This window comes from Haliaeetus albicilla, chromosome 2 (genome assembly GCF_947461875.1).
Source record: "Haliaeetus albicilla chromosome 2, bHalAlb1.1, whole genome shotgun sequence".
Classification (NCBI taxonomy): domain Eukaryota; kingdom Metazoa; phylum Chordata; class Aves; order Accipitriformes; family Accipitridae; genus Haliaeetus; species Haliaeetus albicilla.
The window spans coordinates 76,013,606-76,038,544 of record NC_091484.1 but is presented as its reverse complement, the minus strand read 5'-3'; the positions used below and the strand labels follow the sequence as shown (position 1 = coordinate 76,038,544).

General features: G+C 40.1%; 1 protein-coding gene across 1 annotated transcript in view; it reads left to right on the top strand.

Annotated features, from left to right (window-relative positions):
* Positions 1–24,939, top strand: part of CRHR2 (corticotropin releasing hormone receptor 2) — a 159,702-nt gene that overhangs the window by 4,741 nt on the left and 130,022 nt on the right. The window contains exon 2 of the mRNA XM_069778296.1: positions 9,413–9,506. Within this exon, the coding sequence (XP_069634397.1) occupies positions 9,413–9,506 (94 nt within the window). The remainder of the gene's footprint in view (positions 1–9,412; positions 9,507–24,939) is intronic.

Sequence of the window (24,939 nt, the reverse complement as noted above, 5' to 3'; positions counted from 1 at the left end):
AGCTTCATGCATTCTATTTTTTGTCTCTGAAAAGTTTGATAAATTTTGCTATGGCCCTTATTACAAGAGAAGACAAACAGACACTAGTAATTTACCATTGTGATCAGTCAGCTAACAAGTACTGTCTTTCAGATAAACAGCTGCTTGCATTTCATCATTCATATCCAAATGTATGAAAATTGCAGTTCCAGTTTCTGGTGCCAGTGTGGGGATGATTGTTAGATGCTTCGTGCAATGCTCTGACATAGAGCATGTCATGCTTTTGTAAGTACTGATCAGTTCTCTGGGTCTGGGATCATTTGGATTGGCTCTCACAAGCAGAAGTTCTGCCGGCTCTGCATCATCTTGACAAAGGCTGTGCTGTTTGGGAAGTGCTGTGGCGGTGACAGTGGCATTCTGAGAAAGCCAGTTCACAGAGATGGGTTTCGACATCCTATCCTGACCTCTGGCTCTTGAGTACCTCATTGCTGTGCAAGCGAGCCCACGTTGAGAGTCAGGTGCTGGGAGCCTGCTGCTCCTGTCCATGCATGTCTTGTTCCCCAGATTGACAGCTCTATTGTGGAGCTAAATGGGTGGAGAACTTGGAAGCTGTCCTTCTCTGGGAATGATCAATTAAACGGCATGGTTTGTACAGAAACGCAGCTTGTTTTCACTAAATAAGAGAGAAAATCCATTTGGTATTTCAAGAGCTGAAAAGTACTTCTTCAACAGAGCTGTAAGAAAGTGAAACTAATTAAAGCTCTGTAACTTTTGTGTAATCCTGGCTGAATAACTATCCACTCTGGGTTGTGTATGCCATGCCGGGAAAGTAAATAGTGAGCAATGCAGATGGAGATTAAAATACATTAGCTGTCCTCACTGCAATGCTAAACCCTTGCCCTGGTAATAGTAGCTGAAGTGCCAGAGAACTGGAAAGGAGCCACCTGCCTCCGAGGGCTATGGGATAATCTCTCTTGCTGTTACCCAGGTTCCTGGGACGTGGGAGGCTTTCTGAGTGCTGTTATCTCTGCACTGCCTTAGGTTTTGGAGTGCTGTGCTCTAGCAGGGGTGGCTTTTCCAGTGGAAAGGAAGGAGGAAAGAAGGTGAAAGTGAATAAAAGGAAGTGTGCTGAAGAGTCCGAACAGGTTGCCTGCAGGGCTGCCAGGCAGGCTCTGCTAGCAGGCGTCTCGGTACACGGACTAAAGTATCAATTCCCTTTGAGTGGCAGTAGCAGACTCCCACAGCCCAGACATAGCTTGGGTTTCAGGAGACTCATGCCAGCAGAAGCAGAGAGATGGCCCGTGAGCCAGCACCAGTGGCTGTACTTTGTAGTGTGACCATTACAAGCGTAACCTTTTTGCTTGCTTGGTTCCAGTCCCCAGGGCTACTTAGAGGAGTGCTGTGCTCCTGCTGTTTCCTTGTTTTGGGGGCAAGGATGTCCAGGGACCAGTCTGCTCCTTCTGTTGTTGATTGATTCTTTCAAAGCAGAGAGGAAGGCCAGCGTTATCCCTTTGGCTGGCAAGAATGATGTCTTGGAGCACATAACAGGATTTTAGCTAGGTGAGCTCCAAATCAGGTGGAGTAGGGATCTTTCCTCATCCTGCCTCATGTCCTGTCTGCTGGGAGATCAGCTATTTAGTCCACCTTGAACTTGAGAGACCTTCCTAGGTGTAACAAAACCCTACTTTCCTAAAACAAGTGTCTTTTTATGAAAATTTTCTTGCCAGACTTAAAATATTTCTCTCTTTTGGACAGAAAAAAAAAAAGTTAAAAAGAAAATTCTATCTTTAAATATAAAAATAATTTTTAAATACCTTTTCATAGTATTTGGTATAATATTTTAGTTATGATTATGTGAACAGAGTCCAAAATATTAGAAACAGGAGTGAAAAAAAGCCTCTAGATTGCTGATTATTGTTCAAGATACAGTCTGTAAACTGTTAATTACAGCATTGCCAATAAAAAGGGTTTGGGAGTAAATGTTATCTATTATTCTTTTTACCATAGGGCTATATGTCCTAGAATCAAGGAACAAAAAAAGAATTTATGCTAGAAGGGACTGCTAGAGGTCTCTTGTCCAGCTTCCTTCTCCAGGCAGGGCTAATTCCAAAACCAGATCATGTTACTCAGGGCCTCTTCCAGTTCAGCTGTGAAAATCTGCAAAGATGGAGATTTCACAACATCTCTAACCTCTTTTCACAACATCTCTGAACCTCTTTTCCAATGCTCAGCTGTTGTCATGGTGCATAGTTTTTTCTTTATATCCTGTGAGATTTTCCCTTGCTGCAACTTCGGAATGATGCCTGCCTCTTGTCCTTTTGCTGTCAGCTTCTGAGAAGAGTCTGACTCCTCTGTAATTCCCCTTCAGGTAGTGAAAGACTGTTGGTAGACCTTCTCTTGTTCCAGTCTTGGAGTTTAATTTCACTGTGATATGTGCTTTTCACATACTAAAGGTGAGCTTCAGCCCAAAAGTTAGCAGTTTAAGGAAGAAGCAATGGATGGAGAGAAAGAAAATTAAGAATGAGCCAGTGAGGTGGCACTGGTAATCAGCAGGGAACTATCATGAAGTCTTGGGTCAAAAGAACATTTTATGGAGGATATAAAGGTAACATTATTGACATTCAATGGATAGTGAGAGCAGCTATCACTAGCTGATTAAAGTCTTGATCCAGAATGGGAGATGGGTTTTTACGTTTTTTAGGGGGGAGCATGCTGGCAGAGACCTGAAAAACAAAGATTAGTAGCTCACATTTGATGAGCTAGAATTAGGAGAACCTGTGAAGGGAGGTCTTGAAGTGTAGTGTCAGTGTGGTAATGATGGATGGGTGAATGATCTTTGCAGAGACTATTCAGGTAAGTAAGAGTTTGCCTGGGAGAGGTAGCTGAGATATTGGCATTCATTTGGGCAAATGTGACTTTTAAACTTGAGCTACTCTGGATTCCCTGTGTGTTTTGTCTCCAGTGTATAAGTCATCTCATCCTAAAGTGCATCTTTAAAGCAGAAGTAATGGCTTGTTCCTTGATAGTGCTTCCTTCTTCCTTCCTCCCTAATAGGAGCCTAAAGCAATGCCTTCTGAAATAAGTGAGCGAGGTGAATCACATTTGAGCTGCTGAGGGGGTTCATAGTAATGTGAATTGGTTGGAAAGAGTGGGGAAGAATTAGTCACGGGTTTGGTGTGAAGACCTAGGAAAAGGGCAGACATGAAGGCAGGAGTGCTGTGAAGGGCTTGCTCCCCTTCCAGATTCTGAATATGATGTACAGAGATATGGGGAATGAAGAGCAAAACTCTTTAAGGATGTGAAATTGAAAAGTCATTCCATTAAACAAGTCTATTTGAAGTAAGCTGTAGCCTGTGATTCAAATGTTATTTTGCTCCTTTTTAATATCTTATGTTGCTCTGGAAGGACATGGAGGCTTGGTTGGACAACTTCAGCTCATGGGTAGCCTTAAACAGTTTTGCTTTGTATGCTGTGACTCAGAAAACCACTTAGCACATGCATGGTTTTCAGTGGATGAAGAACCTCCCCTCTACACCCTTATTCAGCAAAGCACGTAGGCAGATGCTTAATGAAGGCAGATCTCACTGTTTCAAAGACAACAGTGAAATTCAGTGGTGAGCTTAGTGTAGCAGATGTTTGAGGCTTTTAAACTTATTTCTGAATAAAGATGAATTTAATTTCATGCTTAGAACTGCCTGTGTTTAGTTGCTTTATTGAACTGAGGTCCTACTTCCCATTCCATGCAGAATTACATTCTCTTTCTCCAGACTTCCTGGAAGAGCTGCAGAATACATGCTGGCCTCTAAGATCATAGAGCAATGTCTCCTGGATCATTTGGGGTTCACTAGCTAGTAGCACTGTTTTATCTAGCCGCTTGGATTAACTTAGAGACAAGTAATGGCAGGGAGTTGAAAGAGCTGAAGGATGATTCGAAAAGGAGACTGTTTTTCTTGAACTGTGCTAGCAGTCTTTCCTTTTACTGTAACCTTAGCTGGCTCAGGTTTCAGGTTGCAGGTTCCTGTGAAAACTTGTATTTAGACCTTCTATCACAAATGGAAATTATTTTTCTGGTGAACCAGAGCCAAACAATTGTATACTGCCAAATGCCACTGCACTAGCAAAGTTAAGTTACTGAGTTGAGAAAGGCCAAAGATATCTTGAAGCAGAGGACTGACCTTTTTGTTCTTCAACAAGCAAAGTATTTCCACTGTGCTGGCCCTCTTAGCACTGTCCTTTAATAAGCATCTCTTGTGCATACATCTTGTGTACAAATTAACCGCATGACAGTGAATATAAATCCATCCTGGCCACAGAAAAGACTACCTTCTCTTCCTCTCCTAGGCTGTTCTCTTGTTTTCCTTCTTAAGTAGCATTCTTCGCTCTCCTGGTTGTGCATATTCCTTCAGGTGATTTGTAGTCAGCAAATATTCTGGCTCTCCTTATTCTCTCCCATGTATTGCCATCTCTTGTTAGAGAGAAAGAGTTTCTCAGATGAATGTTGGCATTTGTTGTAAGTGCATTCCACTGAATACCTGGTGTTTTTCCCAAAGCATCTGTTTTCACACACAAGTACGGATGATGGCAGGAACCCCTGCCATCACTTGCCAGATGCCCCCGTGCCCTGGAAACTCCCTAGCTGTATTTGAACAGAGTATGGGTTTTGTCAAGGAGGTGTGGGATTTGCTTTGATTTTGCTGCATTGAGCTCTTTCACTAATTATATTTTCATGGTTAAGTTAGATGCATGTGTTTCCCTAAACTGAGCTTCTGTGGACAAAAAACAGTGTGTTTTTGCATTTAATTGGACTGCTGCTCTGAGACAGTCCTTCCCAAATGTTTAGGTGAACACTTGATCTCATGGTAGAAATGGTGCATTTGGAAAACTTAACTTGATAAGATTACCTTTGAGTGAGGAGAATTTCTCAAATTAATTTATTGGAATTGTCTAATTAAAGAACTAAAAATTAAATACAGGTTTTCTTTTTTTTTTTTATTTTTAGTTCTGGGGCAAGACTACGAAGTAGCAGCTTTCTGTGTGCTGAAGGCAATTTCACTGCACTGTTGATGTTGAAACAAGGTAGAACTTAAGGCCTCAGCACTCCCAGATGTTTTACAGAAAACCCTGGGAGGAGGTGCAGCTGGAGTCTTAACAGCAGTGCAACTTCACAGAAATGAAGGGTAGGCATAAGCATCCTCCTAACATGATCCATGCCGTTACCATAGATGTCTACTCAGGAGGGGAAAGTGCTTTGCCTTTATAAGGAGCACACGTGGCTAGTTTAGTCTCTAGTTTAGACTGAGACTTCATTTTTATGTGGCAATGGAGACATGAGATGGATCCTTCTCTTGTCAGCTGTGGACTGAGCACATGTTTTGTGGTTGATAACTACAAAATTTTTTGGTGTTGGAAGGTCACTTCATCATGCTCAGTAAAAGAAAGAAAACAGTAGTACTCCAGATAATTTTGTAAGATGGTTATATGTTCCTGTCTTCTGTAGCCATCACCTCTAAGAATGCTTTTACCTAGCCTTTTGTATTTAATGTCTAAAGAAAATTTAGAAAGGATCCATCTAAGTTACTCTGTCCTTATAGTGGGTGAGACCCAGCTATTGCAGTCAGTAGAGGTCAGTGACTAATTCATTTCAACTTTAAGATTTAAAATATGGCAGATAAACTGCACCTGAAAAATTCCTACTTCTCTTCCTGAATTACAAAGGAGACCCTGGGTGATCAGCTCAGCTGTTGCTCTCTTTATTTTGAAGTCTGAGCTAGTTGAGATAAATCCCACTGCTTTTCTGTGAGTGGCTTTCTGATGAGATGGTGTTACGGTTCCACTGCATGGATTTCTCTAGGACCTCGTAAGTACTAGATACTGCATTTTTTTAAAAGGGAGAGGTTTTGCTCTGTTACTTTGAGACTATGTCTCAGATGTCAGCACCTCTGCTTTTGTTCAGTATGCCACCAGCAGGTGTTTTACAGGGAGGCATAAGAGCTTTTTCTAAAAAGGTGGCTTTTATTAGACAACTAGAATATGGCATCTGGGAATTCTAATATGTGAGAATTGGAAAACAGAGCATATGCATCTGTCCATGTTTGGCAGCATTTGCTGCCTCCAGCTTACCTTCTCTATCTTGGCAACAAATGTTGACCTGTCATGTGTCATCTTGTTCCACTTCAACTCTTTCCTTCAGTTTTCAGTCATGCTGACTTCATCCACTCTGGTGCTTCTTATTGCTAGATATTTAAACTCACAAGATGCTGTCCATTGTATCTCTGTGGTAGCCCCATGCCTATATTGGCAGTTTGGGATCCTATTCGTAGCTGTGGGGGCTTGTTTATATTACTGTAGCCATTTCTTACATGTGTGAGAGAAGAAAACCTCTCCAGTGCAGGTGAATTACAGTACCAGTGTTCATTTGGTTTTTATATACATATACATATCTCACTACTTAGTAGAACACAATAATCTTTCAAACCAGGACTCTGTGTTTATTGTTTTTAAAGTTAAGTTACAAGTCCTCTCCAATCTGCATGAAGCAACCACAAATTCTGGTAGGAACTGAGAGAAGGCAACACTATGATGGGTCAGATATTCTTCTATGCCCAGAGCTCTCCATATAGATCCATTGAGGCATGTTACATATATCATATAATGTTGCATATGTATTTTTATGACTTCGTGTTAGGAATTTATGAGACTACTTGTGTGACAAAGAACAAATTCTGCATAAATAGATGTTTCCAAGATTGAAGCCCTTCCATTTGCAGGGGAGCACACACTACTATTAGTGTCTTGCAACTTTGAACAACGTGAGGTAGCAATATGTTACTCTCTCTTAGGTTGTTGCCCTTTTCATCTGCTCTTCCCATATCTAGAGGTGATCTTATGGTGAGTTCCTCTGATTGTGTCTTGTAGTTGCATGCCCTCTGACAGAGATGAAGACCTTTCATGGATTAATGAAGAGCAGTGACCATGGCCAAGGGGAAAGGTCTAATGAAATGACCATGAGAGACACAGACAGTGACACACTAGAGCAATTCATCCACGCCTTTTTTGAAAATTCTCTCAGATGTGAACAGGAAATTGACCAAAGGCTCCATATATTGTTCTGGAGAGTCAGAACTGGCCTGCAGACTATTAGTTGTTGCCCCTGCTTTAGGAAGTAAAGGACTCCTTTTTACCTTAATCTCTGGCTCAGTGCATTATTTTTATTTGTTCATAAATGTCCTCAGTGGCTCAGAGAAATTAAGATACATATTTCTGTGCATGTTTCAGGTAAATGTGCAAGGCAACGTAGAACTGATTTGGTGGCAAGAGGTCATGGAATAGTAGCTGTCTTAAGAGAAATGCAGTTTGAGTAAAGTAGTGCATTAGTTACTCAAAGCAACTAATATTTCCAAATATATATACAGTCACAGGCCCAATTATTTATCTTTAAAATTCTACATTACTTAAATGTCTCTTTTTTTGCTGTTCTTTATTATTTTTAAGAGGGTTTTTTTAGGCTTTTGGCATTTATCTGCTTTAAATACAATTTTTAAAAAGTATCACACACAAACTGTTCACTGAGGTTAGTGGAGAGAAAATGAAAGCAAAAGTAACATAATATGTGGAAGGCGCTTTTCCCTCTAGCCAAATGAACCTAAGTTGACCCTAAAGCAAGTGTGACATTTAACCTTTCTTGTTCCTACACATGCTGCGCTAGGCTTGACCTCTGTCTGTTCTTTCCCATCATCTTACGAAGCAGACAGCTGAACATGCAGTGTATTTACAGTACATGGAGATGTCTCAAGTTTCTTCTTTGAAGTGAGACAGTGCTTTGGCCTGTGAGGTAGCAGAGGGGCAGAGGGATAGAAGGGAAGAAATGCCTTTGCTATGTCAACTCACGTGACTGGGTCTGACATGAGACATGACCACTACAGAGTCTGCTTTCTGTGCCTTGTAAGATGGCATCTGCCCTGACTGCAGAACAGAACCATTGCCTTTCTCTGTCTCCTTGACCTGGCCATGCATGGTGAGTACCCTGGAAGGCCTTGCTATGGCAGGCAGGAGTTCGACTCTCCCTGGAGGAGAAACAGGAACTTCATGGTGTTTATCTGAAAAGAATGAAGACTGAGAAAGGCTTTTTGTATTTCAAGACTTCCTATTTTGCAAAATAACAGCAAAGTGAGAAATAGATAGAAATGGTATTGTACAAAGAACAGTTGTTCTTTAGAGACCAACATTGCTGATGAATTCTATTGTCATTATCATTTACTCCACTTCTTATTAAGTGACAAGAAATTCAGTGACATAAAAAGTGTTCTCCAATCACTTAACACATCTTAAAGCACCGAAATGTAATGTCAGCATTCAAGGAGTATGGTCATTTCCCTAAGTAAAAGCTGCCTGTATTATGTTAGAGACATTCTGCATAAATAGAAAAGCAAAGGCATTTTGTGTCTTACTGCAGCTTTATATCCCCTCAGAAATAGTTAGGAAGATTTTGTTTCATAGGTTGAAAATGGAAGTTTCTGTCATTGATGTGTCACTCCTGAATTTTCTCACCACGTTTATTTCTGTGTTTCTTAAAGGACTTTTCAAGAGCTTCTCTTGCTCCAAGCAGTATCTGAACTCAGCTGTATGTTGAGATGTACAGTTCTGTGGGCTTCTCTCCTCTGTCTGCAGTGGGCACTTCAGTATTTTCATTTTTGAGTGTGAAAATGACAACGTATTCCTTGGTTTCAACTCTAAATATACTTATCCTAAAATTTATTTGGAGATGTACTATTGTCCTGTACTGAACTTGCAGCTTTCTTGAAGTACCCATGTTGATATTATTGCTCTCTTTCTCACTAGCATTTGCCCTCAGTGGAGGGCTCAGCACTCTGAATTCTGAGGGTCAGAAACTCGTGTCTTTTTTTACTGGCTGAAAAGAGCCAAGGATCACCTTACAGGGATGCCTGCTTTTCCTATACAGTCAATGGAAGCACTTTCCTCAAGCTTTCTGAATTGCTCTTTGCCAATTGCTGTCTCTCTTGAATATGTAAGGATCTTTAGCACCTATGTAACCATTAAAAGTTAGTTGAAAAAATTCCACATGTGATCTTTAATGGGATGTGATTCATGTTCTCTATTTTAGGCATCTACTTTTAGGTGAGATAAATTGTGCCCTGGTTTTGTTAATGCTATTGACTAGCTCCCACAAGAAGAGGTCCAGAATAGGTGGTTCATTTGTAGATGCCTACATTTAGTCAGATGAATGCCATTTGATGTCATGGAGCTAAGCAAGTATAACCGTAAATCTTCTCTGTCATGAGGGGATGTCTGTACCTGAACCAATTATGAATGGAAACTGCTATGAAAGTGCTGGGGATTATTGTACTCATGAATGAGAAAATCTATTCTGTGCTGCTACTTTACTGTTTTGTTTTGTTTCTGTCTGTTCATCCAGATAGTTCTCCACTGTGAATCTTCTGTGAATCTGCCCTTGTCTGTTCTGCTGGAAAAGTACTGTGAAGCTTTGTCAGCCCGCACCAATGTCACAGGTATTTATTTCTCCATTTCTTGTTGACTTCCATTTTCAACGTGTCCTTGCCTCAGGAACATTTTTTCCTGCTGAGATAAACATAGTGCCTCCAGCCTTGGATTTTCACTGGCGACAACATACAGTGGTGTGACATGGAAAGAAAACTTTGAATTTTGCACACCTGAAGAGAGCTTCAGGTGAACTAATAATGACAGCCCCTTTTCATAATTTAATCTGTTAAGCTGACTGTACTTACTGACTGACATGATAGTTGAAGGTTAGTACAGTTAGAGTGTCTGTATCCAGACTGGTCCAGACTTGTTGCCAAATGCTGTTTGCATTTCTCCAAGTGCAGCATGGGACATCCAGGCTGTGTAGGTGAAGGTAGGTGGATGTGCTAATAAAATCCATCCCCTGTGTGGCATTCTCTGTAGAAACTGTGATGCTCTGACCGGACTGACAGCTCATATAAGCTGGGGATGAACCTTGGATCATTTCGGCCAGATCAATGGAGTATTTACTGTGAAAAACACCAGTTCTTTAAATCAGAACACAGTACATATATTTAACCACAAACCTTTACCATTTCTGTTTCCTGATCCCACCATCAAGTCTCCAAGACCTGACTCTAACTTTTTAGGTTAGGACAGAAGGCTTTTCTGACACAGAGGTAGGGTGGAGGCACTTAAGGGCACTGACGGTGGAGTAAAGGAAATGTCACATACTCTCTAGAAGGCTAAAGGCAGACAGCAGGAAGGAGTGGGGGGAATATGGTGCCTTTGCTTTCCTCATACCAGTTTTTGAAAGCAGGGCAAAGCACTGATTATTGTGCTTGATTCTTGGCTAAAATGCACCAGCACAAACATGACACTGTAAGAGATGTGAAACTGGATCCAGCTTTGCTTCAGAAGTGGGAGAAGCACACTCGGAGCCACTCCTCTGCGGTGTGACTGGGAAGGTGTGCTGCAATGAGTGATGCTACTGGGGGAAAAAGTAAGTTTGCTTCTTTCCCCTTCACTTGTCTTTCCCCCTGGTAAATCTTCATGGAGGGAGGAGTTTAAAATATCTCGTAATAACATAGATATTATCATTCAGTCAGTTCTCCAGCCCCGAGAAATGACAAAGGAAATGAGGCTCAAGGAATAAAAAATCTTTCTGTATAATATAACAGATCAATTGTGTTTTACTCTGACTGTATCAGTTCCTTAAGGACAATAAGCTGATGTAGGTAAGCTGATCAGACTGAGGTCTGAAAGTTGTGTTGCCTTAACTGCCTCTTAATTTGCATATAAATGGGTGTGTTGACCTGTATTATGAATCTAGCCTGAGCTCTGTAACTTGTGCCATTGTGTTCCAGGGAGCAACTCTGCCTCATGTGGCATATTTGCTTGTATAAATTTTAATGACCATCTATTCCATTCTGTAGCTGGAACCAAAGGAAAGGTAGATGAGGTTCTGTGAAACCCTCCATAATTTTGGACCTTTCCTTCAGGTGTTCTTCACCTTTTGAATATTTTTTGTAAATATTATTGTAAAACTTGTCATTAATTCATAATGTATTTTTTCTTGTCCAGAGCTTCTATTGCAAAAAAAAAATTTCACACCAGGCTGTCTTGGAAGTTGGCAAACAATTTACTTGTCAATTGTTGACAAAAAAATAATTTTCTGGGCTATTTACATGCTGCATGAACACAGGGCATGTTCTCAGGCTGAGTGCAACTACTATAATAGCATTTTAATATCAAAAGGAAAGAGAGAAGTCACAGAAGCCTCTCTTCTATTGCATTATCATTGTAAGGTATCACTGATCAAAAAGGTAAAGCACTGCTCTAAAATTAATGAAACATGATTGTTATATAGAGACAATCCAATGTGCAGCTTTTCTAGAACATACCTTCCCATGATGCTTGTGACCATAGCCCTTTCTGCAGCATGCTTCAAAATCCTGTGAACCAGTACTCTGCTTTGAGCACGGGCTTATACATACAGTAAACCCCAAAGCTGCTTCATGTTCAGACCAGTTGGACATAAGTGCAGACTCAGGCATAAGCATGAAGTGAACTTTAGGCATACTTTTCTCAGTGTGGTGGATCATCAACATGGTGCTTCTAACCACCACTACATGTTGTTTTTGTCTTCTATGACAATTGTAGGATGTTCAAAATGGTCTGGACTACTCAGCTCTAAGTCTTCTCATTAAAAATAGAGGTCTGCAATACAGTGATCTCCTCTTCATAGTCAGTAAAGTTCTAGTTGATGCAGTTAAATTCCAAAGCATGATTTCATCCTAAACTAGGATCTAAAACAGAGCAGAAATGAAATGCTTTTTCTTTAAAGGGATCCAAGGATAACAAGCTCCTGTGACTAAGTCTGCTCTAATGTGTTGATGTCCAAAATTAGATGAGCTATGTGCATCCTTCATTTTGAACCCTCATAGCAGTAAGGATGTATCGCATTGAAACATTGGTGTGCTCCATTCAGCTGCATGGATGTATAGAACCAGACCATAGAGTCTGCAATGTCTGAGTCTTTTCTTTCTGGCCCACGTCTTTTGGCACAGTGCAGAAATCGTATTTTAGAAGGGAAAAAACCAACAAAACCCAAGGAGACCCATATTGAACAATCTTTATTTATAGCTGGGAGAACAGTAAACATTAAAGTTTTGTAAATGGTTATCTTCCCTGTCTCTTTTCCAGAAGATGCTGTTAATTAGTCCAATATGTTAATTTCCTCCCCCTATAATTACTAGCTTCATTTCCCAAATATGTTCACACTAAGTATCCCAAACAGATGGCATAAAATGCTTTTGAGAATTTCATGTATGTGCAATTTCACTGAATTGCTGAGTGAATGACATTGAAAATTCAGTCTGAAGTGATTTAAACCAAGCAATGCTTTTTCAGAGTTGGAAGGCAATATAACTCACTCTGTCTTTAGGACATTGTTTCCTTGAAAAATCCCTGGATGACACCTTCATGATTGCTTGGGTGCAGCTTTTGAGCTTGATGGGAATACGTGTTTGTATTTGTGGACCTGAAGAAGAATTTTATTTAATTATTATTTTGCTTTCATATATGAGAGGAACATATAAGGTTGAAATGGCAGGATTTTTCTACAGTGACTCAGCTGAAGATGTTTCTGATGTTGTAATCTCCTGATATGGTTTGGCTAGAATTACAGTAATATCCAGGATGACCACATGACTGTAATTCTATATATCTGTATGATACATGCACTGAGTTATAGCTTGAATTTTTATAGGAACTTAGAGGAAGTGGGTCCTCAGTTCACACTGATATTCCATGGGCTTTGTCATGCTTCCCTTCACGTCCTTTGAGTTTCCCATCTTAGGTGTTTCTACTAGAGACTACAAGTCTTGACTTACATCTGATCCTACTCAATTTTGACCTCCATTGAAATCTTTTGATCCCACTTTTTAGTCCATTGGCATTTTTGGCCACACAATCTTTAGGAAGTTGTCAAAAGATGATTTACCTGAAAACAGGATTTTTGTCCAAAAAATAAACCAGAATGTGGACGGCCAGTGCTACTGTGCTGATTGTATCAGTATAAGAATTACATTCCGTGTTTTCCTTCTCTTTCTTACCCTTCAGTCACTTTGAAGGTTGTAATTTGCATTTATGGTGTTTAAGGCTATTCAGACAACCCAGTAAAGGAGATACAGTAGATTAGATGTCATGCATTTCATTTCATGAAGTCCTGGGATACACTGAAAGGAAAAATGGTTTGTTCTCCCTGGTAACTGGATCCTCTTGAGGTGGGGGTTGGTTCCTTGCCCTTATTCTGGTCACTTTGTGGTACAGTGAAAGACTGTTGTCTCATGGAAATGGTGTAAACCCCTTGATTCTTAGTGGTGCAGGATTCCACCTGTACAAATTCTGGCTTGCACTACTCTGATATTGTTTTCTCAAGTCTCTGGGGGAAGCTCTGTTTTAAGGAACGTGCTGGTGGGGGTGGGAGGAATGTATCCAGGAGTGAATTCCAACACACAAATCCTCAAAGATGCTCATCAAGTCTCCAACTAACCTGATGTCACTTGGAGATTGCCATAATTTCCCCTCTTGCTGGGACAGTGTTTTATACTAGAGGCTTCTCCAACATTTACAATACCACAAAACTGGGAACATATGAAAAATGGTCTTTTCTTAATCTTTGTTGAACCTCTTTGTCGTAATATAACCCTGGTAGGCAGCTAAGCACCACAAAGCCACTCACTCGCTCCCCGCCCCTGGTGGGATGGGGGAGAGAAACAGAAGGGTAAAAGTAAGGAAACTTGTGGGTTGAGATAAAGACATTTCAATAGGTAAAGCAAAAGTCGTGCATGCAAGCAAAGCAAACCAAGGAATTAATTCACTACTTCCCATTGGGAGGCAGGTGTTCTGCCATCTCCAGGACAGCAGGGCTCCATCGTGCCTAACAGTGACATGGGAAGACAAGCTCCATCACTCCAAACATCCCCCCTTCCTTCTTCTTCCCCCAGCTTTATAGGCTGAGCATGACGTCATATGGTGTGGAATATCCCTTTGGTCAGTTGGGGTCAGCTGTCCCAGCTGTGTCCCCTCCCAACGCCTTGTGCCCTCCCAGCCTGCTCGCTGGTGGGGTAGGGGGAGAAGCAGAAAAGACCTTGGCTCTGGGTAAGTGCTGCTCAGCAGTAACGAAAACATCCCTGTGTTATCAACACTGTTATCAACACTGTTTCCAGCACAAACCCAAACCATAACTCCATACTAGCTACTATGAAGAAAATTAACTCTATCTCAGCCAAAACCAGTGCACTCTTTTAGACCCTACACCGAATCTTATCCAACACATCTGACATAAGTTTGCACTATTTCTCCTGGACAGGCATTGATTGGTGTCAGAGTCCAGTACGTTCTGACCAGGTTCTTTTAGATATTCCACATGTGGAAGGTATGATATTTAATGACAGATTTACTTATTTGAAGATATTTGATGTTCTGATTTAGAAGAGTGATACAAAATATACTGAAAAGACAATACAAATGCAAGTTACACTTAGGAAAATATAGCAATTGCAATACACAGTTCAATCCAGTGTGATCCTCATTACTGGTCTCTCTAATATGCTCACCATTGTGACACTGGGTGTCCCCAGTCACTGGGGAGGAATATGTAGGTTGAAGGTAGCTCAAGACCGTTGCACTCTTCAAAATTATTTTGTTAGTTGTTTAGTTTTTATACTCTCTGTTGGGCTGAGCCATATATACATTCCCCCCATGCTGGGCTGCCTTTCAGGGAGACACTCACACTCTTTTAAAGAACTCAGGGAGAAATAATTACACCACCAGTTGATCCACTCAACTGTTGATAGGTGTTTATCTAAAACAAAGGCCAACCTCCATCCCCTTTGTGTTGAAATAAAGTCAGCTTCTTTGCAATGGTTGTGGTCAGTCACACCTTACATTATTCCCTGAGCTTCACGGGCATATCACCTCTGCCTATCTATCTCCTCCAAGCTTTCTTCCATTGTGGGGGTTTATTAGTCAGTCACAACTGGCCGAAGCAAGGTTCATTCTAGAGAAGGATTTATGAAATCTCATGCCATTGTGAAGCATGAATCAAACTTCTCTCTGGTTGCTGTCACACTTCAGATAACTTCTTAACATGGCTATCAGTGTTGAGCTACCAAAGACATCTCATTGCCTAGAGGTCTCATGTAAACCAGCTACAGATAGCCTTATGCTCAACTGCTGTGGAATAAGTTATTACCACTTTTCAGAGGAAACTGTTCACCAGTATGCTAGACAACAATAAAAGCAACTTAGGAGAGGGAGAGACAGCATGTGTACTCACATGTCTTTTCATGTTAGTTTTTAAGTGTATATTGAATGACAGTAGCTGATAGTGTGTGTTTGCTGCATGGTCTTTGTCATTCAAGCCTAAATTAATGACATTAAGATGCAAAAGGGCTCCTGCCGTGACAAAAAAAAACCCAACCACATACAGAAAGGTTATTTCAGACCTTTGAACACTGCTTCAATATTATGGATCTGGTTCTGTTTCCAGCTATGAGAAGTACATATGTACAAAGTAAATATGTGTGTATGTGTGTGTCTTGGGGGGAGCATATGGATGTGTTTGTGTTTTTGTATAATGGTGGCAAAACCACACTGGGGGAAACTAGCATTCTAAAATGTGGATTTCTTGTTGAAATGAAAATTTGAAAAATTTCTTTGGAGAACCAATTAAATACATAACTTAATTTTATCACTATTTAATAGACTGCATTTATCTTAACATTAATTTGAAATACTCATGCACAAAAAAGATAAAATATTGTAAAACTTCCTTTCAAATGTTAAAAACTGTCAAGTTCATTTCTCAGAAAATTATTCTCCATCATTTTGATACGAAAGAGTTTAAAGGCTTGATGCTGTGTTTGTGCAGTGTTTCTGCCACCTTGAAGCTTACCATTCATTCAAATGCTTTTGCTTCCATCATTTTTTGTTTTGATGTTGTCCCCATACAGATCCACCTCTGTGAACGTGGCACAAGGGCAAGTGTCTTTAAACAAGGTTTTATAACAGTTGTGAGATAATGGACCTTGCAGACTCTGTGAACAATTTCATTTTTAAATGATTCCTGTCTTCCTGGAACTTTATTCAAACAAAATGTAGCTTTCTGGGTTTGTTTATGGAGGATTTATCTGTGCTACTTTACTGGAAAGGGTTTTCTCATCTGTGGCTAGAAGACTTTCTTTTTCATCCAGACTATTTGTACTGTGTTCATTTCTAACCCAGAAGCAACACAGGTCTTTTCTCAAGGCAATATTCATGCCTATTGTAAGGGTAGTGATCCTATGTATGGCCTGTTTGTGTGGGGGAAAGATATTCAGTGTTAAGTTGTTCAGTTCAAAACTTGGTAAACAGCAATTAACTTGACTACCTGGTTAGATTTTTCCCTTGGTTCACTCCTTATATCTGATTGGAACTTGTAGTGATCATGAATCTCTGCAGATCAGACAGGTGTGACCACCTTAGGCTTGCAGATGTTTTAGTATGGCTTTGTGTGCTGGTTATAATACCATCATCCTGATTTGCTATTAATACAGGCTTGATTGGGTAATTTCTGTTTAATGCGTGTATAGAGGTCACCTCTGTGAACCAGGCAGGTGGGACTGAACCTGGAGTTTCAGAGCAAAAGCTAATAGCTGAAATTAGAAGTGCTTAGGAGCCACTGCACTGTTACTGGAGGTCTTGTGGATTTATAGGCTGGGACTGGTCTCACAAATTGCACATCTGAATATTTGTGTTTACATGTAAGTCTGAGCTCCTGTTATTGTCAGTGGAACAGGATTTAGTTGCCCTTACATCAGTGCCCAGTGCCCTTTAAGATGCTTTAGGGTAACCAAGACCTGCAGGGCTGACAGATGTGACACAGAATCTACAAGAGACCTGTGCCCTCTAGAATAGCCAGTGCTGGCTAGAGGGATATCTCAGGGCAGTAGTGGCAATAGGTGCCTATGTGTAGCCATCTGAATCCTTCCTTAGATCTTCAATGACTGCACTAGATGAACTAGATGAGTTGAACTAGATGTTCAACTCAATCTAGATGTCCCTATACAGGCACTTCCACACAGGAGTTTCATAGAAATCTTCAAACTGAACACCATATAGCATGTAGTCTGCAAGATGGGAGTTAAATCCACATTTATAGCTCAAATGCATATATGAAATATTCTCTGACAAGGTGATTTAATCACAGATGCTTAGGCCACCAAAAAAAAAGTTATGAGTGTTTTGCCTTGCTGCCCCTGCTGCTGAGTGCACACGGGCTGTAGATTTTGCTTGGGTGACTGTTGTTAATTTTTAGTAGTCAATTTCAATCAATCATTCTTTTAGTAGTTGAAAGTTTCATGACAGACAAGCATATCTGATAACTTGCTTTCTATCCAGAACTGCAAAGGTGAGGCACTCACTGCTCTAGGGGTTATTTATTTCTGTACATTGCACTATTCTGTTTCTTGGAAACGGAAGATTTGGCTTCATTACATCTCTAAATATCCCTCCACAGTAATGGCATGGCGGCAATTCTCACTGTTTCCCTTCTGATTTTCCCAGCAGGTCACATCAATGAGCACTTCCATTTATAATGATACTTGGATGAGCTATTCATTTTAACGTATGCTTTGCACTCTCTTGGCGTCAGCCTGCTGGCTGAAGCTACATACACTGCTCCTGCAGCTGCCTGTGGGGCACTTAGGAATGTGCTTTCATCACATCCACGCAACCCAGTTACTGCTCACAGGCTTAAAGTTAACCTTGAGCATCAGCATTTGCATGATCAAAGCTCAGGCTAGACACAACCAATCTTCCTAGCGCTTCCTATTTTCAGATGTTGCAATAACACTATTTAAATAGAGGTGATGATGTTGGTTTGCTTTCCCAATGCCTCAAATGACATACCAGGCAGTCTAGCATTGCTTGCTTGTACTTCCCAAAATAAAGCTGACTGTGTTGTATGTTGTTGCACAATATATATTACTGCCACAGGTTCTTATAATTTAAAAAGTTGCATTTCTTAAGTCTGGTGCATTTCCAAGCTGAGGATATGGAAAAACTCTCATGTATTAAGAAACTTTGTAGACTTGTTGGACAACAAGTTCTGTGGTCCACTAGAGACGATTATTTAGAATCATAGAATTATTTAGGTTGGAAAAGACCCTTAAGATCATCAAGCCCAACCATTAACCTAACACTACCAAGTCCACCACTAAACCAAGTCCCTAAGCACCATGTCTACTTTGTACGTTTGCTATACAAAGAAAATATTTGTGATGGTTTGGGTTGGGTTTTTTTTGTTTGTTTGTTTGTTGGTTGGTTGTTTTTGTTTGTTTATACAGTTTATGAATGAGATATATAAACATATCTAGAGGTCCCCACATTTACCCTAGGTGTCCAGAGGTTGACAAGTTCTTCCAAAATTTACAGCAAAAAATCTCTAAGCTGTGTAAACGAGGCTGTAAAGTGCTCAGCTATTATAGTGACAAGAGCCACACAGGGAGTTTTGGGTTTTTTGGGGGGTGGTAGTTTTTTTTTCACAAGTAGCTATTGTTTCTCATCTGGCTATGTGTTGTGATTCTGCAAGTGAAATGTTTTAGTAAGAAGTTGCTGCAGTGGCTTGCTCCCATGAATGGATGCTTTTGCAGAACCTCAGGAAACTACCAAATGAAGTAATCTTGGCTTAGAAGAGGGACCAACTACACCAGAAGTGGTGCTAGTGATTTAGGATGTAATATCAACTCCCCTGATACCAGTAATTACTTTCCTCAGACTTCACATTATACAGGAAGGTAACAACCCTCTAAACATCTTCATCAAAATGGTCTCTCAATGGCATCAGCTCTGAACTTTCTGAAAATCTGTAGCCCGTCTGTCTGGAGTCACTAAGATTTTGGGTATATGGGTCTGAGGGAGGACTGGAGAACAGGATTGCTGATGGTGTGAAGTCAGGGCAGATCCCATGATCCTGTTAGATACTAGAAGCATTTACAGTGATCAACCTGATGGCGTTGTCGTGGTGGTTCCATGCTGCCAGCCTGGGACACTGTGAAGAGTAAGGAAAGAGAAAAGTGAACAGTGTAAAATTTTAGAGGAATGCAAATAAGACAGGCATACCTCATTAAAAAAATACGTTACAGTGGGAACATGCCATTGAGTTTCGTTTCATATTTCAGAAGAGTGGCACACCTCAATCCTGGATCTGTCACTTCTGCATGATATGTTCTCAGCAGACTCTCGGTAATGACTGTTACAATGCCATACTTCATCAAATATACTTAAATCTTTGAATTTATACGGTTGGTACAATAAATACCATTTGCTGAATGTGGTTTCTAAATTAGATATAATTTTTTGTACACTTGGCAGATAAAAATATACTCTGTAGAACCTCTCATTTTGTCAAGTTCTACTAAACAGATGGAGTGCCTTTTCTGTTCACATGGAATCACGTCAGTGAATCTGGTCTTAAACGAAAACACCTCCTGTCCTTTAAATCAACATTTCTCTCTAGGTTTGTGGGTTGATGAGCCCTTCAAGAAGTGAAATAATGCTGTGGCCAATGTAGAGAGTAAACCCACATAACAATAGTGTTACTACAAACTGCACTGTTTGGAAGGATGGGTGGTTCAAGAGGATGTCTAAAATACATAGTGCTGGAGGATAACTATTATTAGGAATGGGAGAGACAGGCTAGAATGGGAAATTTTTGTTGTTGTTGTTGTTTCCGATTTCAGTAAAATGCTCAAGACCTTATGACTGCATGACTGAGTTGGCTATCCAGTTTAGGAATGAACCTCTAGATGTGCTCTTGTTGACATGCAGTAGTTTTCTTGCCTTTGTCTCCCTGCTTTTGACAAAATGGCTGTTTCCATGCTTCTTTTGGAGGAGTGTCCCTGAGCCGCACTCAGAGCCAGATTCACCATATAGACAGACCAAGGTGAGACTGGGCTCCATCCATTTCTTTGTGAAGCTATAATTGTAAACCTGTGTGTCTTAGGCCCCTGTGTATAAAATCATGCCTGCCAGCACTGTCTTACTTCACTAGTGTCTACTGAAAGCAAAAAAAGTGGGTGACCTTCTACCATCTATTATTAGTACGTGCTCAAAGCTGTTTGAGAATCCAGTGGATGGTCTGAGGAAGAGAAAGTGATAGGATGCTTCATACTTGCAGATGCATGGACTTGAATGAGAACACAGACAATGGGTCAGAGGTTCAGCTTGCATAAATCACCTATTGTAAAGTTGCAGCTGGCAGCTCATCCCTGCTTGTTTAGCTCTCAATTGCATCACTTGGTCAACCTTTTCTGAATAAACTCTTATGCATAGAACTGATTTGCCTTGGCCTCCAACCCTGAGGTGGGGACATCTTATTGTATAGTCCCCTGTATGAAAAAATAGTTAAGCACTAAAGCTAGTCAAAATGCAAAGCTGACCTGTAAAATTCCAGCTCTGTATTGTTCAGCTTTCTTATTCCATTACAAAATAAGAACTGTTTGATTTTTTTTTCCTCCAGGCATTCATCTTACTCATTAAACTGTCAAAGTGCGGAAGCTGGCTGTGTAAGGAAAAGATAATGGAAAATGTTAACACAGTTTATGTAAGCCACTAGGACCTGAACTGCTCAACCACTTCATGCTGTGTATATCTTTACTTGTATGAGAAGACTCATACACTGCAGTGATACACTCCACTGAGTAACGTTACTCATGTGCATAAACATGTTAGACAAAAAGTTTGTTTATGGATGCAAATATTTCAAGTGCACATACCCATAGCTAAAAGAGACAAATGAGAAACAGATTCCTACAGGTGTAAATGCTATGTGGTATCTCAACTGTATTAATGTGCTACAGGAACTGGATGTTGTGATTCTAAATAGCACAGCTGTAAAAAACCTTCTAGCCTATCTGTGGATTTGTTTGCCCTCCCTAAAACCCTCTGAAGAACACCACAGGGAACTGTACCATTGAAAAGCTCTGTCTTCATCCTTTTGAAACTCCATCTTGTGCAGATGTCCTTGGTACATAAGGCCAAGCATTTAGAAGCTGATCTCTTGACTGCTAACACTGTTAAATGCACCGAGGTTTACCATACCAGAGAAACCTTGTCTTGTTCATGAAATCCTCTGAGATGAATATGAAGGCTGGGAGAGTGCTTATGTGTCTCCTGTTCCTGTGTTCTTCCCTAAGCATCCACTTACGGCTACTGCTGGAGACAGGAAGATGTAGTAGGTGGACCTTTAGTCAGAACCAATAGGGCCGTTCTGGTATTTTTAAACAAGCGTATTTTTTTATTGGGTATAGAGACAGCCTAAGGCCCACTGAGCTGCAGATGTCTACTTTGCAATATCTAGAGTTACAGGAAATTAATCATACTCCTAAGAACCTTCCCTTTGAAAGTATCCCTGAGGTAATTTAGCAGCATGTGGAATACTATTACTTTCTGCCTTCTGTGTAAATAAAGGGGAAAGAGTTAATACCAGAAGGGAGTTATAGTTGCAATTTCATTATTAACCTGCTCAGAGAGACTGCTCGTGAGTTTATCACTGTGAATGTGGGTATGAAATCTTTAAATGAATCCTCTATGTGTAGCCACATTTGAGTGGGCATCAGGTCTTTGAAATTTGTATTAGCGAGCTGAACCCAAGATTTCTGGCTAAGGTGGGTGGCTTCTTATCTGAGCAATTCACTGTGGTTTTTTTTAATATACATATATGTATAAAAATATATACTTATATAAGTATAAATATATATAAATATCTGATTATGTTAAGAATAAAAAGTCACTGTGCTGAAATTGTTCTTCTTCCAGTAGCCACTGGGTGAACTTTGAAACATTTGTGTTCTAGGATTTTGGAGTATGACGGGTGTTTTTTTGCTGTTGTTTCTCCAGAAAAATATATCCTGTTCTCTTGTTTGAGTTAATTTAAAACTTTGCACAAATCTCCATTTTCTTCATGGATAAATAAACTCAATGATTTATGCAGGGTGCTCACCAATTTTTCCCCCCTGTTTCTCCTAGAGGTTTTGAATTCTTGAGTTTCAGATGAGTGAAATGCTATTGTAAATGCCACAGTTGCCCCCTAATGTGCTGTCATTTCTGCTTGGGAGAGACCGCCCAATTCACTCAGACCAGGCTGGTGTTCTCTCATGTTGCTTTGATTGATTACTGTTCTTCTTAATTTCTTATGAAGCCTTCTCAGATCCAAATGTAAAATTCTTAGCAGAAAAGATACATTTTTCCAAGTTGATATAAACCAGCTTGTTATGCTAGTTAGGATACAAATCTCTGAGATAAGTGATACAGAATTTCACCCAGTATGTGTACTTTTTAAAAAAGCAATGATTTTTTTTATGAGATGACAATCAAAATTAATATAGCTATATATGTTATTAGACTTTGGCTACTATTTCCCTAACCTGGAGGATAAGATTATATGACCATTTTCAACAGGGAGACAGAGAGCTCAGGGGCATCAGTGGAAACATGCACAGTAGTAATTATTATGCCTTCTATTTTTGTGTTATAATAATTAGATTTTCATCAATATCCACAAGAAAATGAAATAAATGTGTCCATTTTATTTGAGAAAACACACAGTTGAGCAAAAATGTATGCAGCATTACACAGTATCTGTTACTTTGTTTTTCTGCAATCCCTTAGTCCACAGATGAAACAAAGAAAGAATACTTGATTTTTTGATCTGCATTGCAGATTTCGGAGCACTTTTTAGCTCTTCATCTAATTTCAGGAGGCCTGACTGTTATGGATTATTTTACTTTAAGTCTACCATTTTCAGTTACTTCTTGTTTCCAGTGTTACAACAAATAGGAATATTTTGTTCTATTTAGCTTTCCATAATTTAAAATTTAAAAAAATAATAACGAAAACATTCTTACAGAATCCATGGAAATTGAGGAGTAGATATTTTTATCTCTGTTTTATATATGGTGAAAAGTTAAATGGTTTGCCAAGAATTCAAAGCCAATCACTGGAGGAATATTAGAACTTGAGACGTTCTCACTCTGCAGCCTGCCTGCAGTACTTGGTTGGTACTAAAAACATAGCAATTAAAAGTAAGCAGCTGACATTTTTGCATTGCAAAAGTTTTAAATATCCTATGGTAGCCTTGCAAGCCCACATGCAACATGAGAACTTTCTAATTGATTGATATAACTGTTCTTGCTTTTAGCTGGAGCTCTTATGTGTTGATATTTTCATTTGATCTTCTTCAGAGATCTTGGAGGCCCAAAGGTGAAACTGACACTTATAACTCCATGGAAAAATAAGGGATTAAATTTGGGTTTCGGTGGCTGGTGTGAAGTTCCAGGGAATAGAAGTAATGGTTTTAGGGAAGGGAGTGCTGAGGTGTTCACAATGAATAATTATTCAATGCCTATTGGAAACACACATAGGGCAAGTGAGATAACTTGTCCAAGATCACAGCGTTAGCTAGAAGTAGATTTGAAATTCCTGTCTCTCTGCCCCATGCTCTAATAACTACTCTCTTCCCTTATGAAATGTGGTACTTGCATATTTTAATGTAGAGAAAACAGGGTATACACATGTTAGCATGACACTGACAGTGGCTGGCACGTTACATGCTGTAGAAACACCTTTATGCCACACTAGCCCACAAAAGACCATGCCTGTCCTCTTTATCTGTTCCATGTATACAGCTCTTGATGGATATGTAAATGCTACTGATGGTTGTTCTGAATTGTCATGGTTGTTGGTGTGTTCATTGGATAAATATATTAGCTTAAGTAAATAATGGTCAACATAGACAAAACTGTTGTGGAGAGAGTAATAATGTGGGCAAGCCAACAACTACAGAAGTCTCACCTGATCATGTCCAGCCTTCATTTGATATATAAAGTTGGCTTTGAACAGTAGCTGGAAATTCTCAAACACCTGAAAAACTCCTGGCAGGAGAAAACAGAAACACAGGCCAAGTGACCTGAGTTAAAGAAAGCTGTTGAGTCACTCTGGTCCTGAAGGACCCCAGTGAACTTTTTCAGGATATTCTGGCACAAAACCTAAGAGACGGTCAACTGTGGGATTTACCTCAGAGAGAGATGTGACCAAACACCTCAGCACATGCAATTATAGAATTTAATAAGAGACAAAAATGCTTCTAGCCTTGTTACCATGACAGCCTTGGGTGTATAGAGCACTTTTCTTCCTGGAATCTCTTGGAGTGTCTGTTAATAAGCATCAGAAGTGCTACAATCTTAAGCTCTTTTTTTATTTCTCTTCCTGTCAATGCAGTCTGAATCAGTGGTTTCCTTCACCTTCTATACTCTGTTCTTGGTAGCTCATTTGTCGTGCAAACATGGAGGCTCAGTTCTGCTCCCTTATAAACAACAGTGTGGGCCAAACACTCTTTTCTCATTATTGTTTCTTGTACTTCTGTGGCTGCCAGCAGACTCCATCTTGGAGTGCCATCGCCTCTGGCTTCGGGTAGTGGAATACCTCTCCACATGCTTTTTTTCTCCTATACTTTCTTTATTATTTTCAAGGCCAAATTTAAAACATCTCTTGTTTTCAAGTGTTATCTTTTTATTTGACCTTTGTCCCATGATTGCATTATACCTTGCAAATAACAGTTCTGCTTTGTAATTACTACCCTCTGCCCTCTCCAGCTGAGCTACCAGAGGGTGGAGGAGATGTGGCCCCATTAGCTAAGTACTACCAAAGACTTTTTGTGGGGAAGCAATGTTTTTCTTTCCCAGGCTGTATTATCATGTTGAGTAATTTCAAGTCAGTGTTGTTTCAATTCCTTCTTCCCAGTGCTTTCCTCTTTATTTATTTTTTGAAATCAGGAGTAGTTGTGAGAGAGTGTCTGCTTGCAGATAGGTGTCCTTGTCCCTCACAACTCTGCAGCTGCTGCATGTGTTGCATAGC